The following is a 23,979-nucleotide window of genomic DNA, read 5'->3' as shown; positions in this document are numbered from 1 at the left end:
AAAAGAAGTAGCAAAATAACTTTTTCATCTAGTTTTTCCAAAACTAAAATATGCAACACATCGGAATACTCCCTTACCTATTATACTTCCAATTCCTCTGATAGCTAGCAAAATAAACAGTAACTTCCAAACATTTAAAGATCTATACTGTTGTATCTAATATTGCTACTGAACATTTTTGGCTTACCTCATATGGTAATTTATCAAAATATCCATTATTTGGCCCTTCCTTGAGGGCAGTACTGCTAAATTTTTTGTTAAGATTGTCCATTCCACAACCATCCTCTTCTTCGTAGTCATCATCTTCTAGATCATTCATGTCAATAAGTGAAGTCTTGAGAGAAAGCACTGGCTTGTCCTTCATACCATGTAGCACAACTGCATCTAATTCAGTGTAATAATCCAGAAGAGAACTATTTATTTCCAGTCGAATAAGATTTGTGGGAAAATTTATCTGCTTAATACAAGGTTTAAACTGGCGAGCCTGGGAAGCATTCACCTTCGTAGGTCTCTCTGACCAAAGAATCTCCCATCTGCCAAAGAAAGAAACTTCCCTATAATACAGTTTAGAATGAGATCTACCAGTACCTTAAGATTACAGCCCCATGCCCAATATACCACAGAGAGAAACATGTCAAGTAAGGTGAATAGAATCAAACACAAGAATTGTTTCCAGGATATGAAAAAAAAATTAAAAGCTAAATGTCATACATATAATTAAATTATTTTTATAAAAACACCAAAGTTCTTTTTATTCCTTTGCAGATTTCACATTGATCAACTTAAAGACTAAACTTGGTAGAGGTAACTGAAGAACAGCACTCAGTTTTACAGAATAAGTGAATCCTAAGTAAGGATCAAGCACATAGGAAAATGTTGTCCTATGTTCACTGCATTTCAAACCAACTGCAGGAACTACACCTGTCATCTTGCCTCACAAAGGTCTCTTTGTCCAGCGTTTCATTCCTGTTACTGGCCTCATACAAACTCAAAATGGTTTTTATCTTTGATTTTTCTCATTTTTTAATGCAGTCATAAGGTTTTACTAAAGTTTTCAGGAAATTCTTTTATATATGTCCTTCTCCAGAATTTTCATTTTTTCATATTTTTAGTCATTCTTTATCTCTGGTACCTAGCAAGTCCTGTTCCTCCAAATGAACTCCCACTTCCCAGGAAACTTAGTCACTACTTTTACACAGTAAATTATTTCTAACTTTGGGACTTTGCTCATGTTGTGTTCCCCCAATGAAATGCCCAACTTACTACTATTATTTGTCCATCTCTTCTTTAAAGCTAATATTCTCATGTATCATAATTAACTACTTCTCTAATTATTGTTTTCTAATATAGCAGAGAAAATTTAAAACAATATAAAAATATTTTACAAACATTTTTCCTCTATTTCTAATTGTTTACTTTGGCTAGAAGAATTTTTACTTTTATATTGAAAAATAAAGAATATTTTAAAAGTCTCTCAGTAAACACTACAGACTGCTTTAAAAAAAAGCTACACCAATATATATAAACATGACCACTAAAAGCACTATCTACTTTTAAAATAATCTCTAATTTCATAGTGAGTCACACCTCCTTAGGAATATAATTTATAATTCACTGATTATTAATAGAACTTCAAATGTTTTTATATATAAAAAACATGAGATTTTTTTTAACCCCCAATAAACTATTGGTTCATTAACCCAATAACCTACTGAAATCTAAGAAAAAAAGAAGGAGCAAAAAACTACTATGAGACACATAAGAAGCTCAAGTAGATAAAAGTCACTGACATATAGGTACCCTAATGGCCTTTAGGTCAACAAGGTCATACAGCTCTAATCTTGGAAGAATGGAAAAAGGAGATATGGTAATTTCTACCTACAGGAATAAACATGTAAGACAGATGTTCTCTGGGAATTCTTTCTTTTTTAAATTTATTTTTTAGTTTTAAACATTTTTATTAATATGTATTAATTATACATATTAATGGGATTCAGTATGATATTTCCAAATATGCATGTTGCATATACCAATAAAATCCAATGTCCCTTTTCCACCCTCACCCTTAACACCCTTCCCAATCTCTAGTAATCACTATTCTACTTCCAGGTTGACTTTTTTTAGCTTCCACATATGAGAGAGAACATCCAGCACCTGTCTTTTTGTGTCTGTCTTATTGTACTTAATATAATGTCTTCTAGTTCTACCCATTTTGCTACAAATGACAGGATTTTAATTCTCTTTATGGCTGAATAATACTCCATTGTTTGTATATACCAGATTTTCTTTATCCATTCATCCATTGATGGGCACCTAGGCTGACTCCACATCTTAGACATTATGAATAGGGTCACAACAAACATGGGTATGCAGGTGTCTCTTTGGTATGCTGACATCATTTTCTTTGGATGTATTCCCAGAAGTGGGATACTCAGTGGGAATTCTAGTAAACATCACCAAGAGAATCAGGAACTACAGAATAGTTCACTATTCTGTAGAAACTTATACATTTTCTAGAACCTTTAAAATCATTCCATATTCATTATTTTTGCAGATTCTCTCCTGAAAATCAGTAATAAAATACATCAAATATAAAGAGCCTCTATTTGTATTTAGAGACAACATCTCAGTCCATCTCTATTTGGAAACTAACAAAATGCCATTCTGTGTGAAGGACCTGGTTAATTCTAACTTAAATGAAAAAAACGTGTTTCTTGGGCCCACAAAGTCAAGGGCACTAATCTATGATAAATTTGCGAAACTGTTGCTTAAGCAACTCTCTTTGGCTACCAATTCTATGACATCCTTTCTTTTCCCTTTCTCCTCCTCCTCCTCCTCCTCCTCTCTTTCATGGTACTAGGGCCTCATGTGTGCTAGGCAAGTGCTCTACCACTGAGCCCTTTCTTTCTTTCTTTGAGACAGGGTAACACTAACTAAATAGCCTACGCTGTCCCCAAATTTGCCATTATCCTGTCTCAGCATCCTAAGTTGCTGGGATTATAGGTATGTGCCACCACACCAGCTCTCCCTGCTTTTTAAACTTCATTATCCAGTTAAAGTTCTTTTAGTGCTTAAAAAACTCACACCAAAATAAATTTCATCCCCAAATTATGTAATTCCAATCAGTTTCTTTAATATGACTTCAACTTGTCATTTTCTCCCTCCCCTTTTCCCTGTGTCTCTTCCAAATTGTAACCCTAGGCTAGCATATTTGTGACTCCTGCACCAGCATCTATTAAGACCTTATCAGGACACTCAGTACTGCCTCTTTTCTTTTTCTCTTAATAATGGCACTAAGCAAGAAGTAGAAAAGACTAAGATCTGGTAGAACTACCTATAACTTTTCTATTTCATTGGCTGAACAAAGAAATGAAATCATTAAAAGACTACTTTTAGATTCTGAATGTTTGGGACTGTAAGAAATCCATTTTCTACAAACAAATTTCTGAGTTATTCCAAACATACGTGTTTGCTAACTCCTAAGATAGGGATAAAATTGTGTGCTCAATTAATGTGATAGGAAACACAGTCCAATAGTTTCTATGCAGTATTGCATGATGGAGTTTTTTATGAATAATGTTAAAAGGGAGAGGGCTGGGATTGTGGCTCTGCAGTAGCTCTCTCTCTCGCCTAGGCATGTGAGATGTGCTGGTTCGATCCTCAGCACCCCATAAAAATAAATAAATAAAATAAAGGTACTGTGTTCAACTACAACTAAAAAAATACTTTAAAAAATGTGAAAAGGGAAAGTATACTGATATATACAAACAAGCATACATGCATGCAAGCACACATATTCTTGTAAAATCGCTAACTGTTCTTTTTTCAAGATCTGATTGTACTGATTTCTTGGTATATACTAAGGTTTCTTTTATGAAAAGGATTGTGATGATAAATGATGTTAGTATTTCATATGTCTTTTAAATGTCTGCTTATTCAGCATTTGTTCATCGCTCCAGCCCATGCCAAAGATTGACTGATACAGATGGACTGGTGCAGGAGACCGAAAATTCATCTAAAATTGCATCCTTCCTGACTTCCCCTTCTGTACTATGCTTTCTCCTTTCCTTACTGGTTTCCCCTACAGCACTTCTATAATAAACATCTGCGCAGAAACAGAAACCTCAAGATTAGCTTCTGGGAAACCACTAGTATAGATCTTAATATCTATCTCATGCTTACAGACCCCCATAGCTTATTCTTTACACTTTTGTTGGACTTTTCTCGCTTCTTCAAATGCCATGATTTTACCTTCAATGTGCTCTCTCTCTCTCTCCACCTTTCTAAGCCACAGTGGAACCTCTCTTGATCCTCATTCTCAGTGAATTCACTTCCTCAGAGAAGCCTTTTCTGAAGCACATAGGTTAGGTTCTCCCCTCTGCCAACACGTTCCCTATGATCCCATGGTCCTCTTGCAAGCAGGCCTCTGAGCCCAGAGAACAAGAGCCACCTTTGTCTGGCTCTGTTTTGTTCTCAGCACTGAACTGGCAGAGAGGGCATTCAATGAATGTTTGTCACGGTCTAAAGAAATTCACCAAAATGTCACTAAATCTGGGCAAAAGAATTACAGATATTTTTCCATGTATATATTCTTTTTTTGTATTTTCTAACATTTTTTATAATGAAACATTTATTGATTTCATAATTAGTAAAATTTAAAAATGCATATTCTTATACTGCAATAATATATATTGGTCAGATTCCTTTTCTCTCAAAATTTAATGGTATTTTCTGAGGAATGGAGCTAAATATCAATAAAGAAAATCAGAAACACATCTGTAAATAAAGTTCTAACTTTCATCACAAATGTGAACTATAACTTTCAAGAACCCAAAACTGTGACTTATATTCAACTCGGCAGGCATTGTTTTGAATTGAAGAAAACACACTACATGTTTCATAGATCTTATCCCCAAATTTGTTCAGCTTTTTAGAAAGAAATGTGGATAACTCTATAAGAATGACAAAGTCCTAATAAAACAATTCTCACATAAGAAAATAACTGGTCCAAATTTCTACTTAATTTCTTTTTAGGAAAAAAAAAATGTACATTGGAAGATGTCAATTTCTGTCTTTTCTTTCTTTCTTCTTTGTGAATGTATATGCATGTGTAGTGGGGTGGGTAGTGGGGATTGAACCCAGAGACTTTTTATGACAGGGACTTGCTAAGTTGCCAAGGCTGGCCTTGAATTTGGAATCCTGTTGCCTCAGTCTCTAAAACTGCTAGAATTACAGGCACTTACACTGTGCCCAGTCTGTGTTTCTTTTTAAATAACTTATAAATTATACTGTACACAATGAATTATCAAAGTATACCTGAAAAGAACAAGTAAAGATTATACCAGCAGTCTCCAACCTGAGTTGAGACTCTGTACTTGTTTTTTAGGAGGCTGTGAAGGTATTCCCTTAGAATTGAGGAGAGATACCAAGGGAGCAGCATGTCACAGGGTAGAAGCTGACCCTTGCCCCACTCCTCCTATTTGGTAACAGCTAGGGTTCTACATTTAATAGGTGCCCATGAACTATTCTCAGGCTAGAATATTCTCCTAGGGGCAGGAATTTGTGTTTATTTTGTACTCTGTTCACTGATTTATCCTCAATATCTGAAACAATGCTTAGCACATGGTAGACACTAAATTAATGAGTGAGTGAATTAACAATTATATAAAGATCTAAAAACTGGTAAGATCATAAGTAATAGAAAAATGAACAAATTACATGATCCGATAGTTTGAAAGAAAGCAAATATAAATGGCTCTTAAACATATGAAAAGATATTTAACCTCAGAGATAATATAAGGATTTTTACAATTGACATGAAATACAATTTCTAATCTATTAAGTTTCAAGAATAATGAGATTTATCAACACACTCTGTGGGTGAAGTTTGATAATGCGACAACGCATGCACATTCACACACTGCCAATGAGAATATAAACAAGTACAAACCCTTTGGAGGGAAATCTGTTACTGTATTTCAAAATTACAAATGTGTATCTCTTTGGCCAAGCAACTGTTTCAGGAAACTCATCCCACAGATAGATATACATGCACACAGCTAAAGTGACTTATGGTTTTGTTATTCCCTGAGTTAATTTTTACAATTATAAAATATTGGAAACAACTAAGTGCCCATTAATTATTGACAAGTTAATAAACTGGAGTACCTATATATTATGCACTACTTCCTGTTACAGGAAAGAATGAGGAAGGTCTCTCTAATCAATATATACTACTTAGTGAAACTAATAAGGTACAAAAAATATAAATAGTATGCTTATTTTTGTGAATAAAGAAAATAAAAATATATTTGTTTTTGCTTATATCTGCACAAAGAAACTCTGAAAAGATACAAAGAGAGGTGATAAAAGTGGTTTCTTTAGGAAGGGGTGAGTCCTGAGCACATGGAGAACAGGGTATGTGGAAGGCCACATTATGTACTTTCTAGGTTATTAACCTATGTGATTATTTCATCTAGTCAAATAATTATATTTTTAAAAATAAGAAGGATGAACCATAAAAATGAGAGGAGCTGCTATGCAAATTAATGATGTAAATAGGATTGTAAAGAAAATTCAAGAATTTCTTAAAGCAACACTTACTTTTAAATCAAGATGCATGTTACAAATGCATCTACCTAAATCAAAGCTAATCTCCTAAAGATATCCTTTAAAGCATCACTCCTTAGGTCTATTTTGAGTTGTTCACGGTAATTAAAAGCAGTAACATAATGCGAGTTTGGAAATATTTTAGAAGTAATATTTTCTACTAACTTCTCAGATTGGTCCATACCACATCACTATTAGTTCAAATTGTGCTTTTCATTTATAAATTCTGTGTCATGCAAATGTCACAATCTATGAATATTATTATGTGAGGTACTTAGACAGAAAACATGCATTAAATCTTCACAAGCATGATCACTCTTCCCCACAGGAAATTCAGGACAATTTTCAAAATTAGATTTGTTCAAATTGCTTAAGATAATACTTTCAGTGGAAAAGACATCCTTGAACCATATAACTTAGGTCATTGAAACTGAGATTTACCTTACTTCACCTGGGGGACTTGGAGAATATGGATTTGCAGAACAAGCCAAAATTCTGATGACTGCTCCAGGATGATAGGTTTCCAGAACATGAACAGCTGTAGGATATACCTGTTGTTCAAATGTAAGTTCCACATAGTCTTGGCTCTGAAAATTATGCGGTGTCCTCTTGAATGGCAAGGAAGCACTAGGACACTGATCCCACCACGTTCCATAAGTTCGAAACACAGCAGTCTGAGTAAAGTCACCAGAACTTGGGAATACATTTGGTACACCTGCCAAATTCCACATGGTATAGGACATACTATTCTCGCTTCCATAATGGGAACTGAAATCCACTACTTCTTTGGCATATTGGACCACCTCTGCATTGAGAGGGGAAGTCCGGCTGTTTGATTCTATAGTTCTATGGCTGTTCATCATTTCTCCTCTTGTAGCTGTCCTGGCTCGGCGACGAAGGCACATATAATAAAACATAGTCAGAACTGTTAACATGGGAAAGACCGGTGACATCTAGATGTGAATTATGAAGCTTCAAAAGGTCAGGTGTCCTCAGTAAGACGCAAGAACTCTTTGAAGGATGTTCTAAAAAATGAATGGCTTGGTGAAGTAAAATAATTTAAATAAGTGGAAAAATGCATGGAGAAGTTAGCAGGCTTTACCCTAATGAAGTTTCCCAGAATGAAACTTTGAAAAATAAGTTTTAAACAAAAACTGTGAATCTCCGGTATTTCTTAGAAACTTAAATATTATAAATTTATCTTATATTATGCTAAATGGAAAGCAAAACTGATGTTATAAGGCAATGGAAGATGTATAATCTAAAAGCCCAATTTTATATAAAATAATAACCACTGTTCAAGAAATACCAAGTCCTAGAGCTTTAAAAATTATTTGTAATATGTGGCACACCACTAAAATACAGCTATAAATTCAATCTTAGGCTCTGCCATAATTTCACATTTTTACAAAGGATTCCCTGCTGCTAATTATTATTCTCTTCCAAACATGCTTAGTACAGATTTCACATTATGGGAATATAGTTTTTGGAGCTGACAGTTAATTCAGACCAACTAAATTAACTGCCTTACACATCACAGATCACCAGACAGTGTTTAATTTATAACTCTTAGCATTATTTGTTAGGGCAGTCCTTAGCTGTCTAGCATCTGGTTTGTTGCCAGCTACTCTTAGAAATCACTCACCCCAGATAGAATGGTCACAGCATACACACGGGAAATGTAGAAGCTGGCATTCATCCATGTGGCCTGAAATCTGCTTGCTGCCTTCAGGTACAAATGCTAAAATGTGACATTATTTTACCTGTAAGATAAGAGTTTTGGAAAACATTTTTATTTCCAAATCAGGAAGTCAAATATCCCAAAAAGATTATTACTATAAACAAGTAGCTACTTATTAAGACACAAGTCTTTCAAATGAAACAGAGTACATTTTCCTAAACACTGTGGACAATTTTGAATTAGAGTCTTTTTCTTTTCTTTGGGTTTTTTGTTTGTTTATTTGTTTGTTTTTTTACATTTTAAAACAGACTATAATGAAAGTATAATAATAAACCCTATCTATACAGAGATTGCAAACTCATAGTTTTGCTTCAAACTATGTGAGCAGAAATATTTTACTGGGGCCAAACAGTGTTTTTAAAAACTTGGTCTAGTTTAGCCCAGTGTGGTGGCACATGCCTGTAATCCCAGCAACTCAGGAAACTGGGGAAAGAGGATTGGAAGTTCAAGGGTAGCCTTAGCAAAATGGAAAGATTCTCAGTAACTTAGTAAGGCCTGTCTCAAAATAAAAAGTGAAAAATACTGGTGATGTAGTTAAGGTAAAGCATTCCTGGATTGAATCCCCAATACAAAAAAAAACAAACAAACAAACAAAAAAACAATGTTTAGTTAACCTTTAACAATCCAGAAGACCTTGAAAGGCTAGCAGTTCCCCAGTGAATACTCTAGTTTCCAGCCAGTTCTACTTATAATTTATAACATACACCTGGCCCATGTTCCTCACTGAGTAGGCAATCTCTTGTCAATATAAACAGAAAATCAAACACTTATTCTGGTACCTGTAAGTCTTGAATTTAATTTCTCCTAAGTAAAGGAAGATGAATATACCAATTTCTTTAATAAAGCAATGTGTTAACCTTCCAAAACTTTAGCACTAAGACTGAAAAACATTAATTTCATTAAATGTCCCTCCCACTCAAAAATCAATGGCTTTTTCTGACATACAAGATACAATCTAATTTCTTTTTGGTGTTTCAAGGCTCTCCTCAAGGTAGACAGATCTCTTTTTATCTAACCTAGAAAACCCAGTCAAGTTCTAATCACCGTTCATGTTTTACTCTAAGTTTTAACTGTACTATTGTTTCTTTTCCAATCATTTTATTCTACATTAGCAGTTTTACTCTCTGGCACTTCATTTGTATCAGACCTAGCTCTACTAAGGTCTATATTAGGAGTAAGCCTCTTGAAGGAAGAAAGTTGAAGATTTTCATATCTTAATGTATTCAGTACACAGGAGACACAAAATGTTTGACACTGTTGATAGCAAAGTGATGAGCAAACAAAAAACATTATGAGCCTAAAATAACTTAAAATTATGCAATGGTATCCCTCTGTCTCTCAATTCCAATAAGGTCTAAACACTGAGATGCTTGACGAAATATAATCAATGAAACAGTAAATAAAGGGCTTGGCTTCAAATAAGTGCAGAAAATCAAACAAAAAGAATACAAAATTGTGAGAAATGAAGAGGAACATCAAAGGGATGAAGATAATATTACTCATAGAATCAGCTACTGGTCATCATGGTTGTAAGGGAACTTTCTAACACCCATGCAGACATAGTGAAGCATGGAAGGACCTCATGAAGCTAAAACTCAGAAAGGATCACCCTAAAACCAAGACTTGAAGATACATTTACTGAGGGAAGCTCAAGTATGCATGGCATTGACTGAAGAAATAGAGAAGTCATCATGGGAAATCAGAACACTATTAGGCAGGTGCAAGCATAGTGTGGGCCTAAATTCACACTACCTTCATGATTTAAAAATCCCAACCCACCCCCTATCCAGAAAAAGAAAAAATGGTCTCAAACTTGTAGAACTTTAGGACCTGATAGGCACAAACGTGAAATCTCTAGGCAAGGATGTTTCTGCACAGAACAAACCAATCCCTTACCAAAAATGCATCACAGTAAATTATTTTAGGACCCTATGAAAATTAATCGTAATGAGGGCCAGACTCAATAAAGATTCCAAGAACAAGAAATACATTAGAACAACTAGAACAAAACTTTTTCTGAAAAAGAATAGCAAAGCATTTATTAAAATATAGTCGTGTGCCACACAATGATGTTTTGGTCAACCTAGACATCCTCAAGGAGTTGACTATATGACCTTTGGACATCTCTTCTAACTTCACAACTAAACTCCTTCCAATTTCCTTTAAAAACCTGTGTTTATCAGTGAAACAGTTTATAAAATCTAAGAATTATCTGCAAAGTAAGATATCACCCTTCATGTGAACTTTCACAATCATTCTTAACAAAAAGATTGAGACAAATTTGTCAAATTTTGGTTACCCTACCAAGTCATAAGTTTTATGACTATTTCTTGGTGAGATTTTACTATTAAAGATTATAGAATATCAAAATCAGCAAGACTGTCACATGGAAAACATTACTATTTATTTTTATTTTTTTATTTTAAAAAATGTTTTGCAGTGCTGGGGATCAAACCTAGGATCTTGTGCATGCTAAGCAAGCACCCTATCATTGAGCTAAATTTTAGCCTTGGCAGTACTATTTTAAACCTATTAAAGTTCAATAAAATTTTCATGGAAGCAATATATTAAAAAGTGAATTATAAACTATAAATATATACTAAACAGTCAAGCTTCTTCAGTACAGAAATATAAAATGGACGATTTGTTTTTTTTACAACGCTTAATAATGATCCTTAGTTATTTTTTTGTGAAATAAGCTAAAAGTAATAAAAGAAATTTTTGAAAGAAAAAGTAATGTACAGTACACTAAAAAGGTATTCTTTTATCCTTTTTTATCAATGCTACTTAGATAATGTTATAGAAGTTAAATCCTGTTTTTTGAAAGTAAACAAGGCAAAGAAACAAAAAAGAGAAATTATGCAAACTCTCTAACACCCTTCACCAATTCTAAACTTCTTTTCATTATGCTAAGATGACACATAAAAGTGTTTTAGGGGTAGGGAAAGACATATGGAGAAAGAAAGGTAGCTTTCTCTACTTTTCTCTGGGAAATGAAGCTGAAAAGGGGAATAGAATCATTGTCTCAGGATTTACATGAGTAACAATGACCAAAGCAGAAGTCCAAATTGTCCATGTACTATATGGACTTTTTGCCAAGAAATGGAGACAATTTGTGATAATTGATGAATATACCAGTGGGCAATGAACCAAGTGCAAAAGATATAATAATTCTATTTTTTATGAGAATGAGATACAAAGACAAAATGATTTTTCCCTTATGGTGCAAATAAATAAATATTAACCTGGAAAACTAAATTTTCCAAAAGAATGATTATAAAATCTACGTTTTGGGAGTCATTCTCTTTTCTAGTCCATTCAAAAAGCTACTTTAATTTTAGAGACTCTTATGACACAAAAAATATTATTTTCCAAGTTTCAAGAAGGCTTTATCCAATCAATCACTTACTAACAATGAATATAAGCTGAGAAATTCTCCACGACACACCGAACTTTTATACTAGCATAATCAAGGAATACAAAACAACAGCCATTTTAATTTGTATCTTGAGACTTTCTTATTCCTTGGGAAACAACTTGCTTTATATGACATAATGTTATTATAATACAACTTTATTTTCAAACACATCTTTCATTTTATAAGATGCTTAACAAAGTTAAATAACACAATTACAGAGAAAGCAATAACAGTGGAAAAGAGAAATTAAGAGGTACAGACAAGGGAGAACATATGTTTACTACTGAGATTTGAAGTGAGATGGGGAGTCGATGAGGCGGAGAGAAGCAGGATGGCAGGAACTGCAGAGAAGACGGTTTGTGCTTTGACAGAGGGAAAAGGAGGAAAGAAGAGGACTTTTCATGAAATAAACAAAAAAGAGACAATAAACTGATCTAGAGCTAGAACAACACAAAGACTAGGTTGATTCTGTGATGAAAGAACCTGGAAAACAAGTTTAAAACTCAAAGGAAGATTCTCAACTTGAAGTGAAAAGATATGGAAAAAAGATGAAAGTGGCAAACAATATAGCATAGGCAATATAACATAATAAAGGGATCAAAACACAAAATTTACTTGTAAAATAATCCATAGAGACAAGTCAGTGAAGTGATAGAAAAAAGGAGGATTTAGCTAGGCACGGTAGTGCACGTCTGTAATCCCAGCAGTTTGGGAGGCTGAGACAAGAGGATTTCGAGTTCAAAGCCAGCTTCAGCAAAGCCAAGGTGCTAAGCAACTCAGTGAGACTCTGTCTCTAATAAAGTACAAAATTGGCTGGGGATGTAACTCAGTGGTTGAGTGCTCCAGAGTTCAATCCCTGGTACCCCCCTCACCCCCCAAAAGGAGGATTTAGACAGCTTTGTAGCACAGTACTAAAATGCAACAGAATGTATAGTGTGGTAATAAATCAAGAAAAAAAAAAAAGTCCAAACCTAATGCTTATCATTTTTCAATCCTACTGAAACTGGTCAAGAGATCCTATTCTACAGAAAGGATATTTTTGGATAAATCTAGAAATCAAAAGCAGGTGAATAAAGGAATATGTCAATCAAAAGAGTGAAATTATATGTGAATTTGAAGTAGCACTCACCAAACTATATTTTAATTTGATCCAACCATCATGTCAGCCCTCTTTCCTGGCTTGCCCCCTTTAGGCTTCTATAGAAAATAACATACTCATACCCCTTTCTGCCTCTCTGGTAACTTCTTCTAAGATTCCTTCATGGGTCTTTTCTCCTCATTTTTCTCAAATACACAGATATACCATTTAAAGAAAGTTGACTTTTTAATAATATGATATATAAGAAAGGTCCACCTACCTTTGTACCTATCTTCCCTCTTTCCTCTTCACTTCACATGCCCACAACCTTTGCTATAGACCCCCAGAACCTCCACAATGCCCTCAACAGCACTTGGGCTTTGATGGCTCAGCAGTGTTGAGTCTTCAATGAGTTTAGATGGAATACCCTCCCTCCTCCTCCGCTTTGACACCTTATCACCCATCCTTCAAGGTCAAGTTCAGATATTACCCACCACTCATCTTTCATTTGCACTTACATGTCACATATTATCTGCTATTTCTTATCTGCTGATATATTTTTCTACCCCAACAGACTATGAATTCCTCAAGTTTGAAGAATGTACCTTAATTATAACTATATCCTTAAGGCCTAAAGCATGCCAATTTAGGCTCAATAACCATTTCTTGTTCTACAAAAATTGGCAGAGAGGTGGCATGAAAGAATTAAAATAAACACATTTAAAATAAACACAGAAATGAAACCAGTGACTCTATAAGTAAGATACATGTGAAAAAAAAAAAAGTTCCCTATCTTGGTACAGAGAAAAAGAGGATGAAAATGGATAATAAAAACTGAAACACAATGGTTAAGAATCAAATGTGTGAATGTCTTTGAAGCCATCCAAGAAGGAATAGTATACATATTGAAATTTTACTGTTCAAAGAAAATATTAAAAAGTATAACTTCCGTTAGTATAAAAGCAGCCCCTGAATACATAAAAGAGACTTGACTCTGGCCACAAAGAAACTCTGATTGAAATTAAAGAAAGATTCATGAAAGAGATGATTGGAGAGGGAAAAGAAAGCTATTTTCTCAAATATGATGATTTCTTAAAAATTCCAAATCTATGTTAAGACCATAGGTTGATTATAGAGAACTGGAAAAACTATGGATAAAAAAGAAGTTCTTAAAAAAAGAGATAACCTAAGAGCTAAGAGAAAAGACAGACTGACAGAGACGAGAATATAACAGCAAGGGTAAAAAGACAGGTTTAATATTGATCTAGTATTAGACATGCTGTGGGGGAGCACATGCTGAACGTTAGCAAAAGTATCACTTTGCCTTCAACATAATTACTTACATTCCAAATGCACCATATGCTTAAAACTAACATATTGAGAAATTATCAGCCCAGTACAGAAACTACTAGGGAGAGCATCTTAAGATTTTATGTACCTCTCTTTTCCTCTAAGTAAATTCATCTTCAGTTAAAACATTTTTATTATGATTAGTGTTTTAATCAACAAGGCTTGCTATGATTTGGATAAGTGTCCCCCAACAGCCCAGGTGTTAAAGTCTTCGTTGCAGCCTCTGGTGCTCCTGGGAAGTGGTAGAACCTTTAAGAGGTGTGGCCTACTGGGAGATGGTTAGGTTATTGGGAGGGCCTTGAAGCAGATACTGCCCCTTTCTCTTTTTGCTCCCTGGATGCCATGATGTGACCAGGCCTCCTCAGCCACACTTTCCTGGCACGATGGACTGTGCCACAATAGTGCCAAGTGACCATGTCTTGAAACCTCTGAAACTGTGAGCCAAAATAAATCCATCCTCACGTTTACAGGTCCAAAGTTATAGTGCTGGAATGTTAACTGACACAAGGCCCCAATACAGAATAAACAGGTGGAGTTTCTAAATGAACTAAGTAGATCAACATGGAGACTAAACATTCCTAATCAGCTTCAAAGCTTCTTGAAATTCCAGGCATCTGAAGGTAGAGGGAGAAGGCAGAGGAACCAACTAGGATAAAAAGCCTAAGGGCAGAAGGAAACAATACGTCTTTCACTTCAGGGATCAATGTAACCCTCAAAAATGTAAGGAGGTGACACAAAAAATCTGGAACATGGTTAACTTCTTCAGAAACTTTTTCTGTGTTGATGAAAATGGCAGGGACTAAGCAAGAGATGTGTACAAAGTCAGACTAGAAATGATTTATCAGAAAACAAAGTCAGGATTTAGACTCCATTTAACTAGAAATTGGCAACAGTGAGTACTGAAGAAACTGTTCTCTCTCCTCTGTCCTAGAGTTTCTTTAACAAGCATATTTAAAACTTCTGAAATATTCATCATCAATCTTTAGTAGCAAGAAAAGCAGAAAAAAGAATTAGAGAAATCAATGATTTTTAAAAAAAAGCAGATTATAGGATTAGTGGAATGGTGATTTTCTGACATAATGGATCTGGAAACACATTTCCCACCTAAATACTATCTCACACTGTGACAAGGAAGGATATGTTTCTAGTTACAAGGTGTCTTAGATACACATACTATTATGGTATATTAACTACATCTTACCCTTTCTTCATTTTTTCATAATAGATAAGAATAAACTATAGGAATGAGGAGACTGGTGAATTCAAAAGAACCTTAAATCTTTCATAAATACATACTATATGTTTTTCTAAAGCATTTTAAATGAATCATATCTGGTTGAAGAGGAAAAAATGATATCTCTGTTAAAAGCATACTAATTATATGAATTTGCTTTAGCCAAATACTATCTAAATATTTTTGTACATTTTTTACATACTAAAACAAGAGAACATTTTACCTAACAAAAATATAGAGGATTTACAGTTATCCTGACTAACAAAAACTCAAAACACAATATTTTAAGTCTGTCATGGATAGCCATTATAGCTAAAAGAGTAATTACCTAAAATGGTGTAATACTATTAAAACTTACTTCAGGACATAACTGCATTCCAAAAAAACATATATTTCAAGAGTACAGTTTGTTGAGTTCTAACAAAAACAAACAATCTAAAGATTTATATGTAGCAACAATTCCCAATAACCACATTATTAAAAAATATGAAAAAATACTAATAAATGATTTACCAAGTAAATAATAGTCACAATATGTAAGAGCTATTATAAATCAATAAAAGAGAAATTCAACAAAAAATAAAAGAAGGATATGATCATGCAAGAACAAAAAATACAAATGGCCAGTAAACATACAGATAGATATTCAACCCCATCATTAAGCAAAGAAATGCAAATGACCACTTCATCTTGATAGTAACTTGCTGAGAGCCACGGCTGAGTCTGTATGGCCCCTGGCATTTTGCCAACAGTATTGATTGACAGGCGCCTCTGCCTGTCCGCCTCTGCCGCAACTTTTGAGTTCTCGCACTATTTTGGAGTTCTCGTGGGGATTTCCGGGGATTCCCCGAGAGTTCCCATTGGTTGGGGAAGTGCAGGAGGAGGGATTTCCGGGAGAGATAGTTCCGGCTGGGGGTTCCTGGACAAGCCTCGTGGCGCGTTCGGGAGGATTCCCCGGGAGCTGTGTGAAGTGTTCTCCTGCAGTTTAAAAATAAAGTTTGTTCCTGCTTCAGTGGCTCGTGATTTGTGCCCAGCCAGACTGCGGCATTTGGTGGCCCGTGCGGGGAACGTCTGAAGCTTCGGGGTAAGTGAAATTACTTGCCCCTAAGGGAAGGCGAGAGAATGGGTGACCATTTTAAAAAACAATGTGTTCTTGTTTTGATTTGTTTTGTGTTTGTTTCAAGCTGCCTATCCCTAGAATTTTCTCAGGCAGATTGGGAAAAATGGTTGGCTCAAAGTTTGAAGTTGTTCGCCCCTGAGGAAGAGATAGAAATAGACCACAAATGCACATATCAAGAAAATAGGAAAATTGATACAACAATTTTTTGTTCCGTTTTTGTTTCATTCTGTTTCGGTTTTGTTTTGTGTTATCTTATTGGGTTGCGTTATCTTTATAACAGATTAGAAATTAGTAAAAAACAAACTGAAAGAGTGTTAAGTAAATTGTTAGAGGTTCAGACCATGGAGAAAGACATTTTAGATCAAGCAAAAGAGAAGGTCTCTCAAGCTAGTCAGACAGAGGAAGAAAATTTAAAGGAAGAAAGCTTAGAGGAGAAACAGCTATTAGGGAAAAAGCTACAACAGGAGGCTGCTACTAACACCGTTCTATCATCAGAGGGCGTAATTCAACCAACAGCTCCCCCTATGGAGATAGCTGAGTGGCCCTCAAACCCCGTAGTTGATAGATGGGATCCTGAGACAGGACCTCAAAGATTAGCATGCCCTGTACTTGAGCAGGCAGGAGGGCAGCGAATTCACCGTGCTTTAGATTTCAAAACAGTGAAGCAGTTAAAGGAGGCTGTAACAACCTATGGTCCTCAAGCACCGTTCACTGTAAGCATGGTCGAATCCATTACCAACTTGGACATGACGCCAGCAGATTGGGCTAGTATGTGTAAATCTGTGCTAAATGGAGGACAATATTTGTAAAGGAAGGTTGCCAATGAGGAATTTTGCAGGGAGACAGCTAGACGAAATGCAGCAGCCGGTTACCCTCAAAGAAATCTAGATATGTTGTTAGGAAAAGGACCTTATGAGGGTCAACGGCAACAAATTGAATATGATCCTGGCGTATACGCACAAATTGCTGTAGATGCAGTTAGGGCATGGAAAACTTTACAGGGGCATGGAGGTTTACAAGGTCAATTATCTAAGGTAATACAAGGAACTAATGAACCTTACGCTGAATTTGTAGATAGGCTTATTCAAGCAGCTTCTAGAATTTTTGGGGATACAGAACAGGCAATGCCATTTATAAAACAACTGGCTTATGACCAAGCAAATCGTTGTTGCAGAGAGGTCATTAGACCATGGAGACATGAAGATTTAAACACATATATTAAATTATGTAGAGACATTAATGAACAAGGGCAAGTCTTAGCAGCAGTACAACAGGCTTTAGATGCCAGGCCAAAAACATGCTATAATTGTGATCAAACAGGACATTTTAAAAGGAGTTGCCCCATAGGAGGAGGGTTTAACAAAGCTAGATATCAAACGAATAGAATACCGGGTATTTGCCCACGATGCCGTAGAGGGAAACATTGGGCTAATGAATGCCGTTCTCAAACCACCATAGAGGGTATTCCGTTATCAAAAAACAGACAAGGACCAAGTGTTTACCCAAGATATCGTGGAGAAAGGCATCGAGCTCCATTGCCAAAAAACGGACAGGGGGGCCCAATGCTCCGGGGCCCACGACCACAAATGTACGGGGTACTGGAGGAACCCAGAAACACCATGGAGGAACCCAGCAATACCATCAGGGTAGTGCCCAGGACACATTATCCATCAGATCTCTCATCAGACAAACCAGAGGGAGCGCAGGGTTGGACATCTGCGCCTCCGCCAGAGCAGTACTAACTCCAGAGATGGGAGTTCAAATCATTCCCACAGGAGTAAAAGGACCTCTTCCCCAAGGAACAGTAGGCTTATTGTTAGCACGCAGTTCTTCTACGCTAAAAGGACTTATGATAAGTCCCGGGGTAATTGATCCCGATTATGAAGGTGAAATAAAAATTATAGCTAGTTCTCCAAAGGGTATATCAGTAATTTCACCAGGAGATAGAATAGCACAGTTATTAATAATACCCAGCCTACATGATAAATTTTCCAGTAGTACTATAGAAAGAGGTTCCAGGGGATTAGGCTCCACAGGTGTAGATTGGGCTATGCTGTCTTTAAATTTAGATTCTCGCCCCATGCTAAAACTAAATATTCAAGGACATGAATTTAATGGGCTACTGGATACAGGTGCAGACCTTAGCATCATATCTCGTCAAGAATGGCCACAACATTGGCCGCTACAACAAGCCACTCAAACGCTTCGAGGCCTAGGAGTGGCAACTAATCCCCATAGAAGTGCAATGGTATTAGATTGGAAGGATCCTGAAGGATGCGAAGGAACTATACAGCCATATGTATTGGATCATCTTCCTATAAATTTATGGGGACGAGATGTCCTAGATCAATTAGGTTTGACATTAACAAATAACATCAATCCAAATGCGCCCACTATTAGGGCTAGACAAGGTTTCAGGAAAGAAAAAAGATTAGGAGAACAAGGCATAGCAGCACCCATTCAAATAGATCAGGGAATAAATAGACATGGACTGGGTTTTCAGAAGGGGTCACTGAGGCAATAAAAATTACTTGGAAATCAGATAGACCAGTATGGGTTCCTCAGTGGCCCCTGACTAAAGAAAAGATACAAGCAGCCCATGACCTGGTCAAGCAACAATTAGCGGAGGGACATATACAACCTTCCGTATCTCCTTACAATACTCCCATTTTTGTCATTAAAAAGAAATCTGGTAAATGGAGATTATTGCAAGATTTAAGAGCCATTAATAATGAGATGGTTATTATGGGACCTGCTCAATCGGGGATTCCTCAATTGTCTGCTTTGCCAAAAACCTGGTACGTTTTAGCTATAGATATTAAAGATTGTTTTTTTTCAATTCCAATTCATCCTGAGGATAGTCCACATTTTGCATTTACTATCCCTGCACTGAATCATGAAGGTCCTGATCAGAGATATGAATGGAAAGTACTCCCTCAAGGGATGGCTAACAGCCCAACTATGTGTCAAATTTATGTTAACAAAGCAATCCAGCCACTTAGAAATCAAAATCCTAAACTACAATGCCAGGCACCATACAGACTCAGCCGTGGCTCTCAGCAGTAACTGTTATATGAGATAATACTTTACAGAAATATCAATTTCTACATGTCTTAACAGAGGCACTGATCATCTTAATTTCAGATTATCTTTTCTATACCATTTATATAGCAAACAGCCTTGGGATATAAAAAGAGGTCTTCCTCTTGAGCAGTGGGTAAGTTTACTATACAGAAAAATGATGTTTCCCTCTAAGGCAAAAATCAGGCATGTTTACTTGTACTCCACTATGAAAAATTCAGATTCTCTAAACTCAGGAGGAAACCTGCGGCATGTGCTAGTGTTATCTGGCCTTTGTCACATCATCCTGTAGAAACTGGGGCACCAGGACTCAGCACAAGATGATATGCTCTGGCTGCCATTACTGCTGTGTTCTTTGTCTCTGACCCAGAAGACTCATGTCTTCTGCCAGCAAACTCTTAGCTTGCAAGCTGGATACAATTGCAGACTCTTGGCCATTCTTAGCAATGATATATGATGGCAAAAGGAGCATTTTTATAAACTGTACATGTCTACTCTTAACAACCTTTTTGAAGAGCACTATGGCAGAATCTCTGAGATTTTAAAAATATATATAGTCTTTGACCCAGCAATTTAAGTATTTGCACTAAAGAAAATGAATGTGCAAACATATACTGTAGTTCCCTCACCTAAAGGAATAAGTTTCAAGATCTCAGTGGATGCCTGAAACCACAAATAGCAGGGAACACATGTATATACTTGTTCTTCTCATGTACACATATCTATGACAAATTTTGACCTTTTCACTTAAAGGAAGCACTTGATACCTTCTCTTGGCATATCTGAATTCCCAGCATCACTACTACTGAGTTTTGGAGCCATTAGCAACACACATACATATATACATACATACATAAAAGGGTTACTTGAACACAAGAATGGCAAAACTATGCAGTTGATCTAATAATCATGATGCTACCAAGTGACTAACAAGTGGATGGTGGATACAGCAAGGATGTGCTGGACAAAGATATGATTCATGGAGTAAGCATAAGAGTTCATCATGCTACTTAGAATAGTGTACAATTTAAAACTTATGAATTGTTTAGTTCTAGAATTTTCCATTTAATAATTTCTGACTAAGGCTGGACTGTAGGTAACTGAAACCATTAGAAAATAAAACTGGGGCTGGGGATGTGGCTCAAGCGGTAGCGCGCTCGCCTGGCATGCATGCAGCCCGGGTTCAATCCTCCATACCACATACAAACAAAGATGTTGTGTCCGCCGAGAACTAAAAAATAAAAATATTTAAAAAAAAAAAAGAAAAGAAAACTGAAGGGGAAACTACTGCACATACAAAATGATCCTGTAATTTTGTTTATATTATAAACACAATATAAATTTATACTAGTCTAAATATCAACAGAGGATTGGTTCAATAAATTTTGGATTATTCCTACAATTAAATGCCAAAAAGACTTTTTTAGAGAACAAGATATCGTTGAACCAAGCATGGTGGCACATGCCTACAATCCCAACTACTCAGGAAGGTAAGGCAGGAGAATCACAAGCTTGAGGCCAACCTGGGCAACTTAGCAAGATCCTGTCTGGAAAAAAAAAAAAAAATTTTAAAGACCTATGAATGTAGCTCAGATGTAGAGCATTCCTGAGTTTAACCTACAGTATCACAAAAAAAGGACAATATGTTACATGAACTGACACAAAAAGATGTTCCTCAACTATGACTAACTAAAACTTGCAGAAAAATTACACAGAATAGACTGTCAACTATGAAACAAATGTAGATTATACTCATTTTAAAATCTGGAATGTAAGAATAAATTATTAAACAGTGATGACTTTTGTGGAACACGGTTATTGGACAGGTGGGCACAGAACACTATCACATTTTCCTTTGGCTATTTATGTACTGCTTAATTTTTAAAGAGAACATATATATTTATTTATGACCTAATAGAGTTTTTAAGTATTTATTAATAAGCAACACTTGAAAATGTATTATTTTGGGATATCCAGTTGAGATGGTAATATAAAAATGGACACAAGGCTGAGGGATCACTTATAGAAGTGATACTGAAAACAGGTATAGAATGTCCTGTTTTGTAACTGACAAAGAGACATATCACAGGTGCTAAAGACAAAAAAGCAAAGTCAAAAGATTTGCACATTTTTAATCAGGCTGCTTCTCTTATGTACAACTCTAGGGAGCAACTCTACATAGTGAATACTGAGAGAGCAACAGAAGGGATTTGTTTAACAAGCATTACTAATTCAACTGATTGTGGTAAAGGCAAACCAAAAATATTAAATTCCAACATAGGCAAGAAACTTAGGGGGCATAAGATGTAAAGAAGGGGACTTAACTTGTCCCAACTAAATGAGTTCATTCCCAAAATATTTAGGAATGTGTACAATATACATTTTTCAAATTACTAGAAATTAGAACATATTGCAAAGTTAGAGTAACAAGAGTAGTGTGGCATCATCACAGAAAGTCAGAATCACTGCTGAACAGTTCAGAAAGAGTCCCAAGAATACACAGGAGTTAGCGATATATACAGAGTACTTATCAGAAGGGAAAAAGAGAATTCAACAAATGATGTTGTCATCACTGGTTAACAGCAACAAAAAAGGTGTAGTCTTGCTTCCTACCTTATATATGAATAAAATCAACAAGAGTACTAGAAGAAAAAAGAAGAGGATATTCATATAAATTTAGATGATAAGAGGCCTAAGAGGACACCAAAGTTAAATTCATGAAGTTAAATGGCAATTGTACACTACACCAAAATTATGAGAGTAAGACAATGATACTAACACAGAAAAAGAAAGGGCAGTTTTTGTTAGATGACCACACACACACACGGAAGTGAAAGATAATCTGTTAACATTGTTTTTTTTTTTTTTTTTTTTTTAACTGTATCATGGCATAAGCAAAAGAAATTAACCACCTTATACTCAGCTGAACTCTCTGATTTTCAAGTCAGTAACAAAAGGAAGGATATGAAAATGCAGGGTTCAGAAAACCCAAAATTTGCGACAGCAGGTGACAAGTAAAAGTTGGTATTGAAAGTATTAAATGAATCCAATTCAATCCAATTCAGTGCCTACTATGGGGTGATGCACACTGCCACTACAGAGAAAACTTTACTTTCCCTCAAGAACTTAATATCTGATAAAGGTGCCTTGAGGTAACTGGAAAAAGGCCCCTGTATTCAACCAACAGCATGAGGTGAGTTTGACGAGAAAAAGGTACCCATATTCTGAACTTAAGAAACCTAAGACTGAATGCAGAAAGCAGAAAAGTCAGCTTGTATCTTGAGACAGACACAAGCAAAAAACCCACACCTGGTGAAGTAGTGAGACCTCCAGGGCACAAAGTCAGACACAGTATCAACTATCAATGCAACTACCTGGCCACAAGTTTATATCATCTTAACTTCTTTCCAAGTAACTTGGGGGTGGGGGGGAGTCTTTGTGGCAATGAGCTTTTGGGCCAAGGAAATACAAAACGACCCACACTGCAAACATGTGCACAAGGACAAGTGGATGGTCATCATCAGATTCTAGGAGCACCCCCAAACTCGGAAACGAGGTTGCAACCAGTCATCTTGTGGCAGTCCAGAAGAAAGGCATGGGCAGAAACCATCAGATGTCACAGGGAAATAATGGCAGCAGGTACACCAGCAACAAGTTTTCTTCAGCAGGCAAGTGGCTCAGGCTGAAGACCAGGTCAGGAAGGAGCGGCAGGTGTGGGTAGCCCGCAGACTCCCCGGTGTCAACAACTCTGCGTAGTGCTACGACTCAAGCCCTGCAGGGACACTGGTGCAGGGAAGCTGCGCCCTTGGCACCTAAGCAGAGTTCAAAGGTCCCAGCAAGCCCCACAAACGCCGCACAGCAGGAGGCGGAGGCGCGAGTGGTGGGGGCCTCAGCCTCACGCCCACGCTCCCTCCAAACAGCTCGCCGCCCGGCCCCGCCCCAGCGACGAAGGAAGACGGAGACCCGCATGAGGGAGAAGTAAAGGAAGGGCCGTACCCTGCAGGGTCCGGGAGTGGCACGCGCCGAGGGCTTCACCCTGGACCAGGAGGCGCGGGAAGGCCTGGGCGCGAGGCCGCTCCCAGACTCTCGCGCTGCGGCACTACCGCGGCAAGCCCGGCCCAGCGCGACCCGGAAGGAAGACAGGGAGGCCGGGGAGGGGCAGGGCTGGAGGAGGAGCGGGGCTCTGGGCGGGGCCCAGAGACGAAGTGGGGCGGGGCTTGGGGGCCGGGCGAGCGCAGCTCGGGCGGGAGGGGCTCGCAGACTTCCGCAACCCCCTCTTCTACGCCGCTGGGAGGAGCTTCTTGCTGGCTTCCTAGCGTACTAGTGCCGTAGAAATGGTCCAGGTACG

At 36.8% G+C, this 23,979-nt stretch overlaps 1 protein-coding gene across 3 annotated transcripts in view; it reads right to left on the bottom strand.

Annotated features, from left to right (window-relative positions):
• Fbxl4 (F-box and leucine rich repeat protein 4) overlaps positions 1 to 23,742 on the bottom strand; it is a 97,048-nt gene extending 73,306 nt beyond the window's left edge. The window contains exons 1-4 of one of the 3 annotated variants that reach the window (XM_071613194.1): positions 23,628 to 23,742; positions 8,255 to 8,372; positions 7,051 to 7,649; positions 188 to 533 (exon numbers count right to left, since the gene is read on the bottom strand). In XM_071613194.1, the coding sequence (XP_071469295.1) occupies positions 188 to 533; positions 7,051 to 7,562 (858 nt within the window). In that variant the 5' untranslated portion in view covers positions 7,563 to 7,649; positions 8,255 to 8,372; positions 23,628 to 23,742. The remainder of the gene's footprint in view (positions 1 to 187; positions 534 to 7,050; positions 7,650 to 8,254; positions 8,373 to 23,627) is intronic. The other 2 variants (XM_071613193.1, XM_071613195.1) reach the window with 2 other exon arrangements.
• Between the last annotated feature and the right edge of the window lie 237 nt (positions 23,743 to 23,979).

The sequence above is a fragment of the Marmota flaviventris genome, chromosome 6 (genome assembly GCF_047511675.1).
Source record: "Marmota flaviventris isolate mMarFla1 chromosome 6, mMarFla1.hap1, whole genome shotgun sequence".
Classification (NCBI taxonomy): Eukaryota; Metazoa; Chordata; class Mammalia; order Rodentia; family Sciuridae; genus Marmota; species Marmota flaviventris.
Note: the sequence above shows the minus strand (reverse complement) of the source record. Positions and strands in the feature narration are given on the sequence as shown.